This window comes from Leptonotus elevatus, chromosome 5, assembly GCF_054856555.1.
Source record: "Leptonotus elevatus isolate MCC_2025b chromosome 5, RoL_Lele_1.0, whole genome shotgun sequence".
In the NCBI taxonomy this organism is placed as follows: Eukaryota; Metazoa; Chordata; class Actinopteri; order Syngnathiformes; family Syngnathidae; genus Leptonotus; species Leptonotus elevatus.
In genome coordinates this window covers 5655279-5678059 of record NC_141243.1, presented here as the reverse complement: position 1 = coordinate 5678059, position 22781 = coordinate 5655279, and the positions used below count along the sequence as shown (strand labels likewise).

Genomic DNA, 22781 nt, shown 5'->3' with positions numbered 1-22781 from the left:
TAATCGCATGGCTTCACTAGTTAACTCACGATTAATCACAAATTGTATATCTGTTCTAAATGTACAATAAAAAAAATTCTAGGTTTTCATACTCGTTAACAAAAGTGGGGAAAAAAATGTTAAACTAATAGAAATAGTTCAAATGAATTTTTGACGTCTATAGCCGTCAATGGCTGTGAATGAGTTAATTTGAGGTTTTTATTTTCAACTTTGCCAATTATAGTTGGCAAAGATCTGATTGTCAAATTTCTCTGAATGATTAAGGTCAACACTTATAATGTGGTGTTGGGCAGGGTTTAAAACCAATTAGTTGACCAATCAAATTTACTGCTCTACAATTAATGCTTGGAGTCAACTCATCATGTGTTTTTGGGCATCCCATCTTGCAATCTGTCAATTTACAGTCTGCTTTTAACTCCCTCTCCAATGCTGTCATTGGCTGTTAAAGGACCCCCCCCCCCCCCCTCCATTAAGTGTGGAGCCCTCACGTTTAAGATGTTAAATACGGGTATGTGTGTACAAATGTCTTACTTTAGCAGAGCTGAGAGACTCAAGGAGCTACCCCCCCCCCCCCCCCCATTGAAGGATGCATTTGTAGTCTACACCTGCAGCACAACTCCACCAGGGCGCAAACTAACCAAGCAAACTTATCGAGGCAGATGCGACGTTATTCGCGGCCTTTATTGCAAAACCACAAAATGATAGGAATGCATCAAAGAAGAAGCCGAGCTGCGGTAGCAAGCGTAGATAATTCATCTTCAGAGGTAACTAAACTCGGTGGGGCGAGACGCTGTCTGCCAACGCCACGTGTGGGACTGTAAATAAGACAAATGCTCCTTCCTTTTGCACTCCCACGCTTCGTCTTTTTGACTTTGTGGATAGTATGGCAGGCAGGCAATGAGGGAAGATATATACAGTATTGAACGTAAACATAGCTGCTTTGTGAAAAACACTTGCGTCCATTTTTTTCCTCCATTTTGTAAATTTTTACATTTTGGGTGGGGGGGGGGGATGTCTGCATTCAGTTTCATCCCAAAAACAAATGTAAAAAAAAAGACAAAAAAGACAAAAATGGACAAGTGTTTTTCACGTAGCAGCGACAATAAGTATATATCTATCTATATAAAGATTTATAGATATATGTTCACATACAAATAAATGTCTTTGCTCTGCAAAGAGTTGAAGGTTAATGCATTTTTCCTTCTTTTTTTCTGCATGAAGAGAAGACCACCATTCAACCAAAATGTACAAACTTGTTGAGCATGTTTAATTTACAAAGCTGATGCTCGGCTTTGAATGACACTCTTTGAAAAGCATTCTTACTGCTATGTATGTACACACACACACACACACACACACACACACACACACACACACACACACACACACACACACACACACACACACACACACACACACACACACACACACACACACACACACACACATTTATAACATTAAGGGTTATAAAAGAAGTATTCCAGGGCGGGTATTAAATAGAAAACATGGTTTAGCTTTACAAGAGTTAAGGCGGCATGTGGACATTTTTCTATATACGTCGATGGAGGTGTTAAATGCTGAAAAAGAAAAAAGTGTCCACTCACTGGTGAGATTGATGTATACTTTGTCAGGAAGTGACATGACTCTTGTTTTGAATCTCTTTTTATATTAGTGATAGTAGCTAAAATATATCAAATTAAATTAAAATTAAAATAAGAGTGCCTTGACTTACAAGTTTTTCAAGATATGAATGTCGCTTGATCAATTTTATGTATTTTGATCATTTTTATTTTTTATTTTTGGTGTCTTGGCGTGCAAAAAGCTGAGTGCAGTTCAGACCCCCACCACTATATGGCGACAGCAAACTTTACATCACCTGGCGGCCATCAATTGACATTTGTTTCCTTACAGTGTAAGGACCATATCAACTGCTTGGCCAAAGCAGGACATAACATTAGGTACAGCAGTCGTGTTTTGTGCTTGCATTGCACGTGTTTTCAGGTTATCCGGAAAGCTAATGTTTATTACTGTGTGTTTTTGTATAGTACAATACTGTTGAGTGCAATTGTTCTGAACTCATTCACTGCCATTGACGGCTATAGACGTCAAAAATTCATTTGAACTATTTCTAGTTAGTTTTATGTTTTAAAACCTAGAATTGTTTTATTGTACATTTAGAACAGATATAAAATGTATGATTAATCGCGAGTTAACAATTGAAGTCATGTGATTAATTACAATTAAAAAAATTCATTGTCTGACCCCCCCTAATCTTTTTTTTTAATTATTATTAAGGGTATCGGGCTTTTAAAATTTTTAATTGTAATTAATCACATGACTTCACTAATTAACTCCCGATTAATCACAAATTTTATATCTGTTCTAAACTTACAATAAAAAAATGTCTAGGTTTTCATACTCTTGTTAACAAAAGTGGAAACTAAAAAGTGTGAAACTAATGGAAATAGTCCAAAATAATTTTTGACGTCTATAGCCGTCAATGGCAGTGAATGAGTTGAAAAAAACACATTCTAGGAAGTAATGTTGAGATTTTTTAGTGGGCTGACACGGATGAATGTAATTTGCATCCATTTCAATACAAACAAAGTTTGAGTTGAGATAAATGTGTTGGCACCCTTTTCCATGACTGCTACTTTTTTTTTTGTAGTGACATCATATGCTAAAAACATTTGTGGCGTCCAACCTTAAGTTGACCGAGCTGATGTCTGACATTCTGATTGTTTGCAAAAGTTCTGATTGAACGCCAACATTTTTCAATTTTGGGTGCATTCCACTTTGGAGGTTTCAGCGCGCTCATGCATGGAATATATTCAATGAATACCTTTCAGGCAGCCTGTGCCAATCAAAACCCAGTGCTATTATTATTTCAAAGGCAGTATTTTGGCGTCAGAACGATGGTTGGCACTTGTGGAGAGATTCTGGGTTCGAATCAGTTTGGGCCCTCTGACTGTGTGCGGAGTTTGCGTGTTTTCCCTGTGCCTGCATTGATTTTCTCTCTGGCTTGTTTTTCATTCATTGAAAACTCTCAATTGTACATCTCACCAAAAGTCAGCCGGAAGCAGTATAGAAAATGGATGGATGTTTAGTGTAGCTACAATCTGCCTCACAGATTACACTTTAACGACGGAGTATCTACAGTATGTGAGTGCATATATAGAATAATGTCAGCTCGTTGGCCACCACGGGAACTAATAAACATTGACGCGTTTGTGCATTGTGCTGCTGTCAAAGACATTTCATACACCCCCTAATTTGTTACAACATCCTTGGCATCCGTCATAAGTGCGGTCATCAATTGGGTGATACGAGCGCCTGTGAAATGATGATGGGGAGATTAAGTTGTCACGTCTCTTTCTCTCAATCACTCGCGTACACTTGCTCCGCTGCTGGTCGCTGAATGGAGACACATTAAGCTTTTAGTGTAGGTTTTACTTTTCGCTGTAAAATTCTATGCCGTGCTTTTAGTGTTTGGAGGGGCAGCAGTTTTTCAAGGCGCTGCACAAAGCGCTTATAAAAAGTGTTGATGAAAGACCTGTCAGATTGATCGCTCTGGCTTTGTCTCATTGCAGGCACCAACGTGGCAATTGAAATGGACGGAGATGAGCGAACATGGGTAATATAACGTTATTGTATATCAATTTGGACTATTATACAAACTGCTGCTACAGCCATACAGTTCACATTTTCATACTACAAGTATATCACCACCTGAATGTTTATTTCTAGTCCGACCAATAGTAGAAGCAGTGAAAGTGATATAAAGATAGAATGGGTCAGCTAGATTCTGTGCTACAGTGGAACGTCAACAAAATTATTATTTTTTTTTTACAATAATATGTTCTATGCAGCCGTGAGTGGAATGTGAGTTAAGCAGCAAAATCCAGCCCTTTTTATCCATCTCAGGGGGCGGCCATTTTGCCACTTCCTGTCGACTGAAGATGACATCAATGTTGCTCAGGCAACGGCCAATCACAGCGCAGCTTCAGAAAACAGGTGAGCTGTGATTGGTCGTTGCCAGAGCCCTGAGCAGCAACATCGATGTCATCTTCAGTCGACAGCAAGTGGCAAAATGGCCGCCCCCTGGATAAAAACAGCTGGATTTTGCTTCATAATTCTTATGCCGCAAATGTAATATTAATCAGAATGTCATGTTTAGACTAGTGAGGTCACATATAACATATTTTTGTCAATAAATGTTTAAGGGTGACTTCCACTCTAAGGGGGAGAAGTCAAGTCAAAAATTTGGGGGTCAGCGATCATCTTGCAAATGTCACAAGACCAAACCCAGAAAACAGGTGATCCCAGATTGCTAGTTACCTGAGCAACTGTGATGTCATTTTCAGTCAACGGCAAGTGGCAAAATGTCCGCTCCCTGAGTTGGATATTTTGCTACTAAATGTATATTCCAGAAATGCAATATTAATCACAATGCCGTGTTTAGACTTCACCAAAAGTGAAAAAAACACCCTGGCTCCTGCAATTTGAAAGTGTACGGTGAGGAATCCTCGTCAGCTAATCTTGGTACACTCAAATATCTTTAAAAAATAACAAAATAAAACGTGAATATGAGGCTTGGTAAAGTGCTTTGGACAACATATGGTATGGATAAAGTGCTATATTGTTTAACATTTAGCATTAAGATAAAATTGGATTATTATAATTTTTTTAATGTGTTTTGCAGCAAAAGTAAAATAAGTATCCCATTTGAATTGATTTGTGATTTGGTAGTTAAATGCTGAACGAATATGCAAATGCAGATTTGGGGTTCACGTCCAGGTACTAGCGGCTCAAGATAAATGTGACTTTTTTTGTCATCGAGTGTGGACGAAGAAGTTCGAAAGCTGGACCACGTGTCTTGTCCTAAAAAGATTCATGAGCGCAGAAATGCATGAATTCGATAACATCTGTTCTGTAAGTTCTATGAGAATTTTCATCAGCTGCGCGTGTGAGAGACATGCAGAATGTATAATGCGATATGTCATATCTTCTTTTTTTTAGCCTTGGCCTTCTGCACGTACGTCAGATGGGAACAATAATTAGGCAGTCGAAGCAGTTGCAGTGCTACATGTCGTGCGCATGCAAAATAGTGCACGCTGGTGTCCGGCATCATCATATCAAAAGGCGCTCAAAAAAGAACACGCATTCATTTAAGTCAAGAAAATATATTTCAAAAAAAAAAATCATGGCCCTGAATAGAATTTGGTGTTAATTAGTTAATATTTTGTGAAGTCGGGATGCCAGTCGACAAGATATCAACTTGGCATAATTAGCAATTAAATGTATTTAGTGAAATATGAAATAGTGTGGAAGTAACAGGAATGTGATTGCTTCAGACCCAGCTTGTGGTTCAAATGATGAGGCACTGATTAATTAACATATAATGACTTACTTCCAACTGATTGTAATGCCTGCAACTCTGTTCTCCCCCCATCCCAATTGAAAATGTGTTTAACTTGACAATTAATCTGTGCATTAATGTGTGCATGACACAGCAAAAACCACCCCGCGGTCTTGCAGAAGACGCAATTTGCATCAATTACACAGGAGGAATATGAAGATGAAAGGAATGCTTTTCTTGTTTAAATTCGAAACGTGCGTGAGTGGCGATGGCAAAAGGAGCAGACGGTCAACAAAAATGACTTTTTTTTTTTTTTTTTGGTAGTGTTTGGGAACTAGTTAACATTTGCTGATCATCTGTTAGCTGGCTGCCCCCAATGGCTCCTCGGTGTAATAAAAGAAAGTGACATGCTAAAGAATGCAGCTCTGGGGGAAAAAAAAAGAAAAAAAAAAAAGACTATTAGACAATTTATGCCAATAAATTCTCATTGAGATGCAATGAAAACAAAGTGCTGTGAACGTCTGACTGGTTATGACTTACGAAAATTGGCCCACCCTTGATTTATTTTTCTTTTTGCGTAATTGTTCAATTTAGCAGTGGCTTCTTCACTTTTTTTTTTTCTTCACTTTTTTTTTTTCTTCTATGTATTATTGTTGCTAAAGCCCTGCATAAAAGGGAACTGCATCATGAAGCACCGTACACAGCTGTATAGCAATACTTTGTTGCCATATATATATATAAGAACAACACAATTAATTAATCGCTGTATGTGGTACATTTAATGATTTGAAACCATTTCAAGCGGGCGCCGCAAGTCTTCTCTTTGTGTCGCACAGCTAGGATATAAAACAAAAACGACCATCGCACCAAGATCATGTTATGAAAGCCTTGCCTTCAAATTTCATCATCATTCAAAGTTTAATGGCAAACTTACCCAACCGATTTAGACTTTTGTGCCTGCCTCAGACTTCATTATGTTGGTGTGTCCAAGGTTATCCCGCACGGGTTTATTCAAATCGCAAATCAATCAAACTATGCTATGAGTGGCTCCTTTCTTGATGACGTTAAGGTTTTTGTACTCAAATCGCAAGTGCGCGTTTAAGTATGCAGGGTTGACAGAACATGGAGATTCGCATTATATGAAGTATCAAAGTCGTGATTATAAGCAACTGCAAGGACCTCAGCTAGCAGACTGTAAAGTCGAAGTTGTAATACTCTTTATTTGATGTTTACTTTTGCAGTAAACCTCAACTGGAAGTGGCAATAAACAACACGAAGCCTCTTTTTGAAGAATTTTTCACCATCTGCCAAACTGCTGCTTGTTGTGACGCTCGCATCTCAAATGTGTGGTCTCAAGTTAAAGCAAAAACAAACAAAAAAATCAGCAGGAAAAAAGCTTTACTTTATGTAACATTTATATACCCCCCCCCCCCCCCCCACCCCCATTATCTTCCACTATTTGTAACACTGAGTCAAAAAATGTGCAATGTGATAAAAGTAGAAAAGTCATAGAAGTTATTTTTACGTGTTGCAAAACAATGTCGTACACGAAGGCATCTTCTCACTTTTGGTGCATTTTTTCCCAAAATCAAATCAAATCTGTAAACCATTTACTCGTATTTTTAAAGCTAACACAAAAATTTATTTGTAATTAAAAGTTACAACGCAAAATAGGCAATTGCAAATATTAGTAGTAATTACATTTCTCGCAAATTCCCTTTTATTTGAAGTCGTCATCGCTTTGTCTCTAACCGCTGCAAATTAGACGGCTTAACTGTTCTTGTTCATTTGACAGTATCCATAGCTGATATTGATATATTAATACATTACTGTGAGCAATCATCGTGTGCTACAGTATATGTCGATGAACTGGCTCACCCCTGCGGGCAATGTGAGAGCTGTGTTTGGAATCACTCGCTCATTCCTTACTCCCTTATCACTTGATAGGGATTTAATGGTCTTTAACGAATAGATCACTCATCAGTGAAATGAAAAATAGTTGAACTAATAAATGCCCGATAATCAACCTTCGGAATCCACCTGTTGCCCTTCGTACAACCAAATAAGTTGTGACTTCCAGACGAGATCATTCTTTCAGGATTTATATTTTTTGTTTGTTTGATGGTTTGCCATGAGGTTATATAAAATGGATGCCTTGGCTAAAAAGGATGGGAAAACACTTCTACAGTATATAGAGTAGTCAAGTCGTGTATTGGGAGCGGTGCGGAACACCGCCAAGGTCTCAACAAGGATGCATTTGTCAGTCCAAACGTTCCAGTAAAGGGTCAGCTGCAATCATTCTGGGGCTTGTGATGAAGTCATCCGTGGGCATGCTAATGCAGATGAAGTCATTGAGGGCGCGACTCGTGTTCTTATTGGGGAGACGGGAGACCCCCGCAGCTTCGAGTGACTCATTGCCTCATTGTCTGAGCGCATGTGAAAATAAGTGGTGACAATGGGAGAGAAGAAGGACAGGTCTGAGTAGAACGGATTTAAGTAACACCTGCGGCATTGCTTGACAAACATTGCCTTGGAAATTCTTGCAGCACGCTTTAGAGAATAAAACATATTTATTTATTTTTAGCTAAACAGAACAAAATCTGAGGAACTGATGATTTTGTCGTTATTATTTTTTTTAAGCTGTTTTTTTTTCTGATTTGTTTTTATTGATTATTTTTGTTAGAACGGCAACAAATGAGATCTGTTTCAGCGTCAGCTTGCGCCTCAAAATCGATGGAAGATTGGTAACCAAAACATTAAAAACAACCGACGGGACAGTTTATCATGTATTGTATGAGTTTCCTTTACAAATATTATCAACACAATCCTAAAAGACAATGTCGAATCTTTTTTTTTTTCCAGTGGATTTCATTCAGGCCCCCAATCAATTACTACGTGAGCTCAGAAATGATAAATAATGAGCTACGCTGGCAGCGTAACAGATTCCTGCGAGCAAATCCGATATTTCACCTTGGGGAGAATGAAGGAAAACAGCTGAATCAAAATGGCTGAGTTAATGACTCCCCTGTTACATCTTAATCAACCAAGCACACTGTTGCAAATGCTTTGTTTTGAACTGGCGGGGCTCGAAATTGGCATGCGATTATCACAACATTTGGCTGCGATTATCAGAGCAGAGGACTTCACACCTTTGTAGACACTCGCAGTACTTTGATTTGTCATTCATAAATAACCAATAAATCATACACGGAATTATAATGCAGGATCCTTGAAGACAATTTATTTTTTATTTTTTCAGAATTTTATTTTTTTCCCCAGCCAAAATAGCTGAAAATATATTATTAGCTAAAATGGTCATGGTTAAAACGTAAGTCAAGTCAAAAATTTCCGTTACACTAATGTGTTCTATGCAGCCCCCCCCCCCCAAAAAAAGCTTGACCATTTAATTTAATTAATTAATTAATTTTAGGTGGGACAATATTTAATTCTGATTAATATTAAGCAGCAAATGCCAGACGTTTTTATCCATCTCAGGGGGCGGCCATTTTGCCACTTGCTTTTGATTGAAGATGACATCCGTGTTGCCCAGGTCTCAGGTAGCAACCAATCACAGCTCAGCTTCAGAAAACAGGTGAGCTGTAATTGGTGATTGCCTGAGCCCCGATCAACATTGATGTCATCTTCAGTCGACAGCAAGTGGCAAAATGGCCGCCCCCTGAGATGCATAAAAATGGCTGGATTTTGCTTCATAACTCATATTCCACAAATGTAATATTAATCAGAATGCCATCATTGTTTCTCACAGATTTGAAATCTACTTGGGTGGGTGGACTCCGGTGGGATGGGTTGGTTGCGGTATATCTGGTGGCGACACGTTTTTTTCCCCTTTTTTTGTGTGTGTGTATATATGTATATATATATATATATATATATATATATATATATATATATATATATATATATATATATATATATATATATTTAACAAAAAAAAAAAATATATATATATATATATATATATATTTTTTTTTTATATATATATATATATATATTATAAAAAAAAAATATATATATATATATATTAAATTTTCTTGAAAACTTATTGTGGCCCACCCAAGTATTAACATGGTGTGGGAAGCACTGGCCATGTTTAGACTAGTGAGGTCTTGACATGTTGTCAAGAAATGTTTAAGTTTGACTTCCACTTTAAGTGATTCTTTCATATATCACTACTTGAGAATGCTCACCGAGTTGAAAGCTGAAATTTGCATAACGATCATTTTTGCGAAACTGTCTTTGCACAAATGTTGCTTTCTACACCAAACTGTACAACTTTAAAGACAATTGAGTGTGTACGTTCCCTTCATTTCCACTAATTCCAGAATAATCAATGCCTCCATTCCTGTAGCTATTCCAATCATCTTTCTTCCTCCATTTTGCCACGCAAACATTTAATGCGAGACCAAGTGATGCACCGCTGATTCCAAGCTAAGGGGATTATGCAAAAAAGCGTGCCTTTGTGGTACATCCCTACAAAGCGAGAAACAAGCAAGGGAAAAAAATGTGCTGTCTTTAGTGTTTCTAGATTGCTTTTGGCGAAAAACAACAGAGAGGAACATCCTCTGGTAATGTCTTGACAGAAGACGATGAAAGCGAACCGCTGGCTGTGCGGATCTTTAGCTTGCGGGCCTGCAGTGTTCAGACATCGTCAACCTATAGAACAAGCGGCGTCAACCCGTGCGGCTTTGTTTGAAAGTCAGATCTGCATTGATTCGTGGCACCGCGATGGTAATAACCGGTCAATTAAATCACTAGCTCTATGGCGCCCAAGCTGTTTAATTAGTAAAGAGGAAATCAAACAGAAGGCAGAATCAATACAATGCGGGCTTGCGCTCTGGTTTACCTCACATGCCAACAAGCCTAATATGCCACAAGACACACCAGCAACATAAGCGGCAAACGACACAACGGCTGACCTCGCAGACCTTTTCAACCCAGAGGAATTTACATGCACAGCTAAACTGTAGTTAACAACAACAAAAACGCGCCCCCTAACCATGAAACATTAAGCACAGTTCAAATTGAATTCAGCTATTGCTTTGCATACCACTAGAGGGAGCCCTTGTACCACATTTCACTCTATAAATATGTTAAATGTTCCTGTTCGAGGTCAATTCGTGTCCCAGGCCAGTTACCTGAGGAGATGGAGGCCAAGCGGAATGCATCCTGGTGTCGGCCGGGTGCGACAGGTTCATAGGGGGACGAGTCGTCCATGTCTCCATCTGAAAGGACAGAACGAATGTTTAAAGCGCTTTGTAGAAGCCACTTATAATCCTGTTTAAATCTTCATAAAGGGACAGAAGATTCAGTGTGTCTGACCAATGTTTTGGTTAAAAAAAAATAAAAAGAGAAGTGTATTCACGGTCATGTACTTTTCTTTCCGGACGTCATTTGATGTCGGTGTGCAGCATAAGTGGCAGCACATTTTTCTTTGCTTACAAGATAGACACTCTTTAGAAAAGAACAAAAATAATAAGAATTCAAAGAATCTAATTAGCACCGCGAAGAGCCTCTCGTGTGCGTCTGTGTCGTTCCTAATCCCGCATTTAACATTCACAACCATTCAGTGTGTCTGAGAAACTGTCAACCACCAGTGAGCAATAGTCTTGCATTGGAATCCTCAACCAGCTATTAAAGCTCGGAACGGTAATGAACGGGAAAAAGAACCAGCAGTGTGTTTAATAAACGGGTGATTTATGTGGAATACAGCAAGGAGGCGACGCTGCAGATGAACCCCGCTGCCTGTCCGTCGGGCAATCGGAACCCCGGTTAGCTTGAGAGCTTGCTAATAGCTAGTGCCTCTTCGCAGCATGGAAAGACCCGTCACAGCAACTTGGTGGGATATAATAAATATATGAAATGGAGTTATCTGAACTTGACTCTTTGAATTTAAAAAAATGAGAAGTAAGTTTTGAAACGTGTTTAAAAAAAAAAAATGTTTATGTAAGATTTATAAATTGAATAAAAAATCGGTCATGAGAATATGTGATTGTTTTGTCACTAGATTTTCAGAGGGATGGCAGAGGGTTATGGCAAAGACTCAAAATCTAGATGTGGCAGTTGACAGTGTAGTGACAGAGGATTTTAATTTTTTATTTTTGCAGAAGTTTTTTTTGGTTTCAGTCCATAGCCTATTGCGAATTGAGTTCAACTTTTATTTTTATTTTTTTTTAAATCATAATTTATTAAAGAGCCGTGGTATGTTCATGCATGCACTTTTCTGCGTCAATTTGGAATTATGGATGGACATTTTGGAAAACTTTTGTTCCAATGAATCAACAAAATGCATTAATCAATCATTTAAATAATGGTTTGTTTCAGTTCTATTTGTTCTAATTTTCAGAAGAGTGAAAATGTCTGCCGAAATGTAAATTGCCGGCTTCCTGTTTATTTTACCAAATTATTTTGTGTGTTTGGAGACTAAAAATGTGCTGCCTGCACAAACAATCAGAGAAGCAATCAGTTGATACTGAATATTTTGTTTTATTTTCCAGCATTTTACTTTAGTACATCTCCTGTGAGAAAACCTAATCAAGAAATCAGTAAGCAGAATTGAAGGCAATGATGGCATGAAGCCACGTGTTGATATTTCACAAAAACCGGAGTTGTAAAAGTTGAATACAACCATTAAAAAGTGATGAAAAGCAAATGAATACCCATAGACTGGCGTGCTGTAAAGGAGAATTTTCAAACATGTGTCCAGAGGGGAAAGAAAACAAATCTATTGCATGTGCACGTCTGTAAAGTCATTGCTTTATGTGAAGCTCTCTGCGCCCTTTCCATCAATATTGACAATCATAACAAGATAGAGAAGCTCTCATGGAGCCACTGGCAGCTGAGCACGGTGTGCGAACGCTAAGTGTGTAGAGAGGAAGAAATGGAAGCGAAAATGTAATCCTCTAATCCTCAAAGTTTGGAGTGTATGCACTTTTCTTGTTTTCTCCTTTTTGTTTGTACATGCTGATCAAATTATATATCTGAGCGTGTTTGGCATTGTATGTTGGCTGCCGGCTTGCTTGTTGGATACATGGCGACATCCCACAGTGTGTTTAATTATACTCGCATTCAAAAGTTTTGCTACATGAGAAGCTTTTCAAAAGGTTCAGAGCTAGCACACACACGGCAAACGGCGTTTACCGTTATTCCATGTCAAGCGTCTTAGCAGTGGACACAGCTATTGTGTATTCCATAAAAGCATAAATGATCCTCGGTGTGCGCTGCAATGTGCTTCTTTTTTTCTTATTACATCTGGAACACGCTGTACTGCACCGAACAATCTGCAACAAAGGCCCTATATCCATCGCTAACAATCACTCATGCTGCAATTGAAGGGTCATCACCATATTAAAAGACATTTATTGCCGAAGTGACTGACAAACGCAGCCATTACGTGTACTGTACTGTGCAAGCGGTCCATTACGTTGGCATATATATCTGAAAATCATGATGGATTCTCACCAAAATGTGTGTCGGCATGTGCTAATCGTTGTCTGAAAATATTAGAATAAAACGTGCAATATTTTGGATTATATTAACGTTGTAAAGGTTGGCTGTCCTTGAACTAATAGGGGTGTGCCAAAAAATCGATTCTCATAAGAATCGCGATTCTCATTTAGTATGATTCAGAATCGATTTTAAATGTCCCAAAATTTATATTATTTTATACTGTCTTGCCTTTGTCTGTGTGTGCCTTTATTTGGAGCGCTGTTCATGTTGTACCCGATTTGGCCACTGAGGGGCAGTGTGGTTCCACGCGGTCTGATACACTGTTAAGTTGTAGCCACATAGAGTAGAAGGAAAAAGTCACGATCAAGTTTTTCCAATAAAAGTTGTTCTTTGCAGTGTGGTGCCGTTCTTTTGAGTGATAAAAGTGCCGCGAGTAGCGCGCTAATTAGCATTAGCGAGTCAGACTGGAGTAGATCTTTACAATTCCTTGCACATCTATAAATTGAAGCAAAAATCATTGTCAATCAAATCATTTTGAATTAAAAAAAATCGCTCTTAATCGAAAAGACTCAAAAATCTGAATCAAATTGAATCGTGAGATTCCCACCCCTAAAAACTAAACAAAAAAATATCACTTAATTTCTTATATAAATGTCGTAAGCGTAAAGTATATGAGTTAATATGCAAATACGCTTATGACGTTAATATAATAAAAAAGTTTTCCTCTAATATTTGAAAATGAATTTTGAATTGTGTGTTCCTTAACTGTCCATGAATCCCTTTGCAAACCTTGCTTCTGTGTGAGGCCTGACTCCCTTTGATTGGGGAAGCAAAGTCATGTGACTGCACTGACAAACCAAAACAAACACATCACGCAAGCAAAAGTAAAAAGTAGTGAATGCAGTGTACCTCAATAATGGCATAAAAGTCTTCTTAACAAAAATACACAAAATTAAAAAGTATGTCGCATTAAAATAACTTCTCTGACAAGCTCAATATGTCCAAATAGTTATTAATGTAGCATCATAGTAAATTTAGCTAGTTACAACCTACCACTGTTCCTTACTGAATAATTGGAAGAATATCACAATTCAATCTCACAGTTAATAGTTCCTTTAACTACACGAGTGTGACATTTTCTTTTCCATGGCCGAACCCCAAAAATGGAGACCCTGGCCTGTGTGACCCCAGGGAACAAATACGTTGTTTTTTTGCCATACAAGAAAAAAGTGTAATTGCACATCCACTACAGTAGGGGGCAGTAGCGCTTTTTTTGTTTTACTGAGCTGGACTTCGTCCGAATGGCCACCTTTTTCCCCTCACCCCTTCGGACAGTCAACCATTTGACCACCGTACATGTCACGGCGCACTGACGCGCGAGATATGCGACTATTTATCATGAATAAAACTCTGTTTAAACTATATTTTATTTCCTTTGTTGCAGATATTTTCATTTAAAACAAATTAATTATTTCCATATTAAATAATGTAATGCAATGTATCGCTTTGATGCTTGCACTGTCGCTCGCACCTTTTTGTTTTCCTGCTCGCAATGCATTGTGGTCTATATTAATTAACCGTTTGAGTGACTACTTTTCCAAGTACATTGTGGGTCATTTTGAGTTCACTGCATTTCTTTTTTCTTTTGGACATTCGAACACCCCCGCCAAAGAGAGTGACCTCTTGGTAATCTTGATAGTGTGCTTGCTAAAAATGTAGTTCAAGTTTTTTCTTTGCCAATTAGATTCATTCAGGTCATGGAAATCCATTGAATTAGAATTTTTAACTCAGGAAAGGATTACTTTTATTTCAAGTATATCCTTTATGGGATTAAAAACATCATTTTGAGTAATTCCCCTCACAAATGCTAACTTTTGCTTTGATTTCCAAGCCGTTAGTCGCATTATTGATCTTGCCTAAAAAGCGTTTTCAAAAAAAAAAAAGTCAATTTTCTCCTAATTACAGTGCAATTGCTTCTTATCAAAGGGAAAATGCGGTTTGATCACATTAAGCCCAACAGATTCCTTCAGAAGCGGATTCAAAAAAGCATGTTTGGTACAAACACTGACTGAATTCTAGCAACTCCTTAGCATGTGTTCAAATGAATCACTCATGCTCAAATATCACTGCTCTTTGACCCACAGCCAATCAATGCGTCATCATCATCAAGCAATAGAAAAGTCTTCCCAGCTGTTTTGCGATATGATGTTTTTAGCTGCGGGGCGACGATTTATTGCTGTAATTAGGCCGCCATTTGCCTTCATTTTCTCTGCCAGCGCAGTGCATGACAGACCGTCGGGCCCGCGCGGAGCCGCGACATCAGTCATCCTCGCGCCTGCATTATCAATGAAACTCAACTCCCGAGGTGATGGAGATTGTCCTTTTGATTTTCCGTGGCGTTCTTGGCAACCTCCTAATGGCTGCCAGCAAAGTCAATTTTAATAACTGTCATTCACGGCTGGCTTATTTTTGCTCTTGTTTGATTGATTTCACATTCTCAGTTTTTCTGCAAGCCAATGTTGGGGGGGGAAAAGTCACAGCACTGCCCAATCGCAAAAATGACACGAGTGTTCAACTGCGGGATAATGGAAGCCACCCTGTGTGACACAAAAAGGCTAGCTGCTTGTGGCGCGCACTTGAAGAGAAAGACTAAGTTTGGCTGTCAGAGCTCCAAAAAGCTTGCAAAATGAGCTGTCAGAGTCAAATTGCTTTCGAGGAGACAGCGCTGCAATGTGTCAACTTCATTACGTTAGCGGCAGGTGCAAACACGCCGTCAACCGGCTGCGCACGTGCGTCTTTCTTCGAATTCCGCATCTGGGGGGTATAAATTCAGTTTACGGCGCCGCTTTTGAAGTCATATTGACATTTTAAACTCAATTTCAAAGCTGACAAATAGAATATTGGATTAGCCCGTGATAAAATTTCAAGTCACATATCCGAACGCGGCAACCTGCGAATAGGAGCGTTTTCCCCCTCACATTTCCTTTGGCGATGTGTAATGGTAATACCAAGTTACACACTCACTTAGCTGAAATCACCACTTTTATATATGCCCGGCGCTTGGTGATTGAAAACTGGTTTCCTTCTGAAAACTAAAAAAAAATAAAAATAAAATCGAAATCCTTTTATTGCGTCGCCGCAGGTCAGACGGATCATTAAAAGCGACTGTGCATCTTCGTCATATCGGCCTCCCAATTTACATTTTATAGCAAAACCACATTTTCAAAAAAGGGCTTAAATGTTGCTATCAAACCCTTCAATATTTCATGTAAAACATGATTAGTGCTTCTTTATGGCTTGCGTCGCTTACCCGCAGGAAAAGCTGCCAAATGATTAATCCGGCTGAAAAAGTATTTACAAAATAATTTAACCCCTCCGTGCGGCGAGGGGGAGGCCTCCGCTGACAACAAGCGGCAATTTCAATTAACGATGCTGAGCGAGTGGCTGCAGCCTGACACACACACACGCGCACACACACACGCGCTGTGATGATAGCCTGCGGGTCTGGAAGTTGACTCGGGCAACGCACATTCATTTAGTGGCACTGTGAGAACTGAGTCTTAATACTCCCATCATGACTGCATTCACAGTGCACGATGGCCTGTCACTCACTTCCGCCTCCAGCCACTAACACAGAACCTTGCCCACTTCACCTTAGCCGAGGGGAGGTGGGGGGGGGGGGGGTGTATGATCCTCGCATTTCGAGACGACAGCGGAAAAGGTGGCTTGACGTGAAAGGAACGCTATGAAAGAATTTATTGATCGTGTCCAAAAAAAGCTATCGGCAGGTTCTTTCTTATGGTGATGAAGTAGCTAGCTGTGTCGGCCGCGGGGTGGAGGGTGGGTGGGGGTACGTATTCAGCATGCAAGAGGCTGCTTCCCCTCCTGATCCGCCTGACGTGAGGGGCAGCCTGGAAAAATGTTCTGCTTATGACAGTGGATGGCTAAGGTAATGGCCGGTGACTGCTACCATTGCTCACAGTAATGATGGTTTCACCCAGGAATACTATGTACCTTTGTAAACCCCCCCCCCCCCCCCCCCCCCCCCCCCGCTTTCTTTTCACTTCTCCTCCCTCATTATTATTTTTTTCTTCTTCCTCTCGGTCCGTCAGAGCGGGCTGCCTCATAGCATCCTTGTAAGCTGGCGATGTGATATTAACATGATATCACACATCATAAGCAACTTGCGATGTTAACGTGACGCAATGGCCCAATCGCACGGTGACCTTGCACTGTTGACATTTTTAAGAAAAAGCAGAAAATAAACCAGGAAGTCAACATGACTTTTGCGTGCGCGAGACCAAGTCCAAGTGCAGGGTGTTTGGAAGGAACGTCGCTGTGCACTTAAAGAGTTTTCCCAGACATATTTCAACGTAGCGTACGTGTACCTGTTTAAATAAATAAATATAAATGCACAGCAACTTGCACATACATACATATAAACTGGCGTGTAATGTTACAAATATGCCCTATGATCTTAGAAGTAGAAGTTATTTAAAGTTTATAATTGCCATAACACCTGCGGGCGTTTCACGAATCACAATATACTGTAAGTTAGCATTAAGCTAGGGGACTTTAGCTCGATGGAATTGTACAGTTTGGTTGAACATTACATACAGTAAACCTCCCTCCATTGATGTCCCGGGTTTGCGTTTCCGCTATTCCACAGATTTCTGTTTGTGCTGTTTTAAATCAATCGTATTGTTTATTTGGGTGTAACATCACTGTCGACCACTAGTTGGCAGCACACAATTGTGTTTAATTGTGTACATTTGAAAGAAAAATGAAAAAGGGAAGTAGGTCTATTTCAAGCTCAGCCTCAAGCGAAAAAATATTAAATGGCTCAGTCCTCTCCCATCCTGCTTTTTACGCCTACAGAAGGCAACATCTGTACCTTCATTGGGCATGATTATAAGACATGATATTGTGAGATAAATGTGTTTGTTTCGAAAAGACAGGATTTGTTTACTGTAAACTGAAACACTGTAGAATATTTTTCTCTTACCCATTGCTCTTGCTATCTTTCAATATAGTAACTATTTTTTGAATGTGTTTGTATTACTTAAAGCGTGGTTAAAGACCTTAAAAAAATAAGTGCCATGAATGCTATAAAAAGCATGCTTAGGGAGTAGTTAAATACGGTATTTCTAGATCAGGAATTTTCGGAGTTTGTCTAGAACGTAACATCCACAATTGGGGGGAAGGCGGTGCTATTTACAATTCTCATTTGTTTTATAGTTATAGTATAGCTTTTTGGAAAATAAGAGTCTCCTTTTTCTCTGCTGGTTGTCTTAAGATGTTTCGCTTCTCATTCAAGCAAGATTCAACAGGTCATGTCTTCAAAGAGAATCGCAACCGTCCATTTGCAATCGATACAACACGCTGAGAATGAAAAGCGATGTTTGTTTTAATGGTCACTCTAAATCGCGCATATCTCGGACCCGGCGCCGGATTAGCTATTTCATCCAATTTGAGTTACTTTTGACACAGCAGTTTGAAGAGTGTTTGAAAAAAAAACACCTGTGGTCAGAATGAATCTGGCATAGAAACAGGAGTCTGGAAGATGCAGAAGAAATATCTGATAAAAGTGGTTAATTGGTCGCATCGGTCGATCAAGTCAAAAGCTTGATCCGTAGTTTTTGGAACAGCGTGTTCGTGAAGTTCCAGCACTGGTGCGTAGATGCTCTGCTTTTGGATGATTGTGGTTGGTGGATGTGGGTGGCGTTAGTGTCTGTTCTCTCACTGCAGAGGAAGCTGGCTCAGCTAATTAAGGCGCTCTGAAAGGTCCTCGTGAAAGCTCTTTTACGGCTAAGCCAAGGAAATAATGTATGTCGGAGGTGTGCGGGTGATCGTTTGAATGTTCTATTCTGCTGCACTGCTGCAAGGCAACATGCACACCAGGCTGGCCCACGGCGCTGGTGAAAGGGAACCGTGGCCGACTCCCCATGGTGCTTGAGAGCATGTATCTTTTGTTTGTAGATACGTAATCACTTCTGTTAATTGTTGATGACTGTTGTATTGAAATGTTACATTTGCTGCCATTACCCGTTGGAGCACATTGTTAATTTCACTGCCATTGATGGCTATTGACGTCAAAAATTCATGAGTACTATTTATGTATATATATATATATTATTTTTTTTATAGTGTATGAAAACCTAGAAATACATTTTTTATTGTACATTTAGAACAGATATCAAATTTATGATTAATCGTGAGATATCTATTTAAGTCATGCGATTAATTACAATTAAAAATTAGGAGCGTCGGGCTATTAAAATCGTAATTAATTGCATGACTTTATGAGTTAACTCACGATTAATCACAACATTTTATATCTGTTCTAAATGTACAATAAAAATTCTAGGTTTTCATACTCTTATTAACAAAAGTGGGAAAAAAATGTTAAACTAATAGAAATAGTTCAAATGAATTTTTTACGTCTATTACCGTTAATAGGTTGCCATTAGCACTACTAAAGATGGCTTAAAAACTCACATTCTAACCCTTGTTATTATTTTAAGCCTCAAATTTTGCTGAACGACAAAGTAGTCACAGTTCACTGTATTTGCAGTGGGGAAGTGTTAGATTAGGCCTTTTAATGATTAGATAGGTGACTTGAGCTGTCGGCTTGGCGTCTTCCTATCCATCTGCATTCTGGCGCACTTATCCAGTTGAAACCAGTTAAGACCATCGGGCTCACTGAGCCGCCCCAAGACAGTAAAAGAGTAGAGACCATTTTAAATAGATTAGACCTTCTTTCGCATTCATCAGAAAAGGCTTCACAGCTGTGTACTTGATCTTTCTGGCATCCAGTAAGTAGTTCAACTGAGAATATGCAGTCCCCTGGTTGTTATTATTCGTATAGCGAGCATTCAAAATAAAAGAACCCGTAAAAATTCTGTAACAAACTTATTAATGACACCGTTTATTACTTTGACAAGCTTTGGGATTTCTAATATCAATATCCTGTTCCCGCTTTATTTTTTTTAGACGTAATTTTTGTTGTGTGCTTTTATTTTGGCGAACTGCTGGCAGTACAGGAAGTGCTATCCACGAGAGGTGCCTTTACACCTAAATGAAAGACACTAAAAGAAAAAAGTCCGTGATTCAACGTGTTGTTGACTGAAACGTGACGTTGTCGCTGTCTAAGCACCGACCTGGAATTGGGGACAAGCCCAAGGTATTTGTGTTTTTTTATTTGCTTTATTGTGATTTTTCATGGCGTAAAATACTGAAAAGGAGTTTCTTTGTGTGTTATTTTCCATTGAAGTGAAGCTAATGTTAGCTTCTCTTAAGTGGTTGTTTAATGCTACTCGCTTTCTGTTTTAGCAAACTTTTCATATGACTGTCATTCATGTTTATTATTTGTTTGTTTACGGTATAGCTCATACGGCGTGTCAAATGGGACAAGGAAGGAATAAAAACTTTAAGGAACACCAATACACTTGCTACAAGTTCCCATCCGAACTTTACCAATTCAGGGATGTACACTTTATGGTGTATCAGACAAATTATTATTATAATTAGCAAATTGTTGTGATGTTGACTAAACAACAAGCAAAAGGTACAGTTAGACTTGTCGAGTGTGAGTTTATCATTGCATTTATTATGGCACCAACAGCTCATTTCAGGAGTTTAACAACTTTGTTTATATCAAATAGTCGCTACTTATCAAAACGTCGCCAGCATGCTTTCGTGAACAAACTTTAGCACTGTGAAATACTCGTTAGTAAAACGAGTGTTCAGTTACACTTTTGGCCAGAAAAGAGACATAATATGTGCTGTTATGTGTATAGCATTATTGGCTAGTTGTGTCATTATCTCCTTTCTTCTTATTAGCAACTCACCGTTATAAAATGTTTTATTTGCAAGCGCCTCCTTGCATTTATTGACTGTACGCTGTTAGTTTATGATCTTGTTTGACTCCCTGAATCTTGCGTGCCGTTACGAGCGCATCCTGCAACTTTAGGGCTTTTTGAGAGCCTGATTATTTATTTTAATAAGCACGGATTATTATCACAGAAGGGATAGCTCAAGTTTATTTCTAGTTAGCAGTAGTCCATGTACAACTACCATCATCACAGTTTAAAGGCCAAGCGTGGCTGATATTTCACATCCAATATCATTCGCAATGTTTGGGAAAAAAAAGTGATGCTGATAATTAGAAGGAGTGTTGTTGTTTTTCATTTGTATCCCTTTATAGGTGTTTGTTAAACTTGAATTGGAATAATGAATCACGTGATTACTCCCAGCAAGGCCGGAAAATCTACGACAACAAATGTATATAGTTCAGTGGTCATAAAATGACGATGATATAACAGTTTATTTATTTTATTTTTTACTTTTTATAGACATGCTATCTGATCGTCTGCTTTGAAATACTGTCTATATACTGTCAAGTCTATGGGGTAAAGCAATAAACATTCAATGTATTCTCTTAGACGTCAACAATGGTAAAGTCAATTCCCGGCGCAGTTGTCAAACCTTGACATTCATCGGCAAACCACTCAAAAGATGCAAAAGCGAGTTTTGATCGTCAGAGCGAAGTGGAAAGGCTCCCTGATGATGATGGCGCTCGCTCATGTCGCGCTCCAGTTGAGTTGGAAGGTTATCTTAAGGTCATTTCAAATACAGAAGGAGCCGCAGAAAATTGTTGCGTTTGAGGAGGACGCAGACTTTATCAAGGTCATTTGGAATGTCTGTCTGGGCTGTGAACTGATCTGCAAGATGCTTTTATGTTTGTCTGCTCTTTCAGATGGTAAAGTCACTTTGTTCTAGAGAATATAATATGTTCATGATGAGGTTACTGGCTCCTTTGAAACATAATCTTTTCAACTGTGAGAACAAATCAGCCGTGCTGTTGAAGCAATCCTGCATTTAGCGCCACTTGCCACTCAAACCTTTCACTTCCAACTCTTTATTTTTTTTTTCTATTTTTTTTGGGTTTAAAGGAGCGCATATTACGTAGATACGTAATGACACATTTTCTTCCAAACATTTTCATTTGTGAAAGCAAAGCTACAGTATGTCCTTGTAGCGCCCTCTCATCTACTTTCTATTGCTTATTCTGTTCAGTTCATGGTTGACCTGGAGCCAATCAAAGCTGATTTCGGGGCAATAGGCGGGCAAGGCTAAATAGATCCGCCTCTCCACTGAGCAGCAACTGAATCCCAACCCCTCATTCTAAACCACTCAACAGTCCGAACCATAACAAGAACAATCTGTCGTAAAAATGACCACACTTAAGAAGCATTAATGTGATGTTTTCACCAATTGAAAGTGGATGAAACCATTTTTGGTTTCTGAAACGGAGTTATCTTGATATCCACAGAAATTCTGTTACTATTTTAGCTGGAAATGTATATTTGTCTTCGCATAGCTAGAAAAGTTTAATCCACCCTCTTTTTAAAAATAACATTGTGGCCATGTCAAAAATTATTTTGAGTATAAATGACCACATTTAATGTGGGCCGTAAATGGCCCCTGGGCTGAAGTTTGGACACCACTGGGCTAAACCCTGGAGTGCATGTACTAAACATGCATGTTTTCAGCTGGGAATCAGAGTACCCAGAGGAGACATTACTGATTCCAGAGAACATATCATGAAGATTTTTTTTTTTATCAGAAAAATATTTTAACGAATTAGTACAACAAAAAGATATAGTTTTTACTTGAGACATTTTTCAGAGTTATGCTACATGAAAAATAATTTTGTGACCAGAATACTCCCTTAAGTGCTTTTGAATTATGGCAATTATTTCAGGATGATTGTGTTTGCTGAGTTGAACTCAACAATATGCCAGTTAGGAACAAAATATATGTGCTTAACTTTATGATTTATTTTTGAAATCTCAAGACAGGACATTTGTGTTTTGACGACGTGCATCTTTAGTTTTCATCTAAAAGCTCCAGAGAAACGTTGATTGCATATTTGAAATCAAGAATATCAACT

General features: G+C 38.8%; 1 protein-coding gene and 1 long non-coding RNA gene across 3 annotated transcripts in view; one reads left to right on the top strand and one right to left on the bottom strand.

The window, feature by feature from the left end:
- Window positions 1-22781, top strand: part of LOC147173469 (uncharacterized) — a 49815-nt gene that overhangs the window by 11713 nt on the left and 15321 nt on the right. For both annotated transcript variants that reach the window (XR_015094771.1, XR_015094770.1), the window contains exon 4: window positions 3591-3634. This is a non-coding gene — a long non-coding RNA (uncharacterized LOC147173469). The remainder of the gene's footprint in view (window positions 1-3590; window positions 3635-22781) is intronic.
- Window positions 1-22781, bottom strand: part of LOC147173470 (GDNF family receptor alpha-2-like) — a 77063-nt gene that overhangs the window by 48857 nt on the left and 5425 nt on the right. The window contains exon 3 of the mRNA XM_086075136.1: window positions 10516-10602. Coding sequence (XP_085931262.1) covers window positions 10516-10602 — 87 coding nt within the window. The remainder of the gene's footprint in view (window positions 1-10515; window positions 10603-22781) is intronic.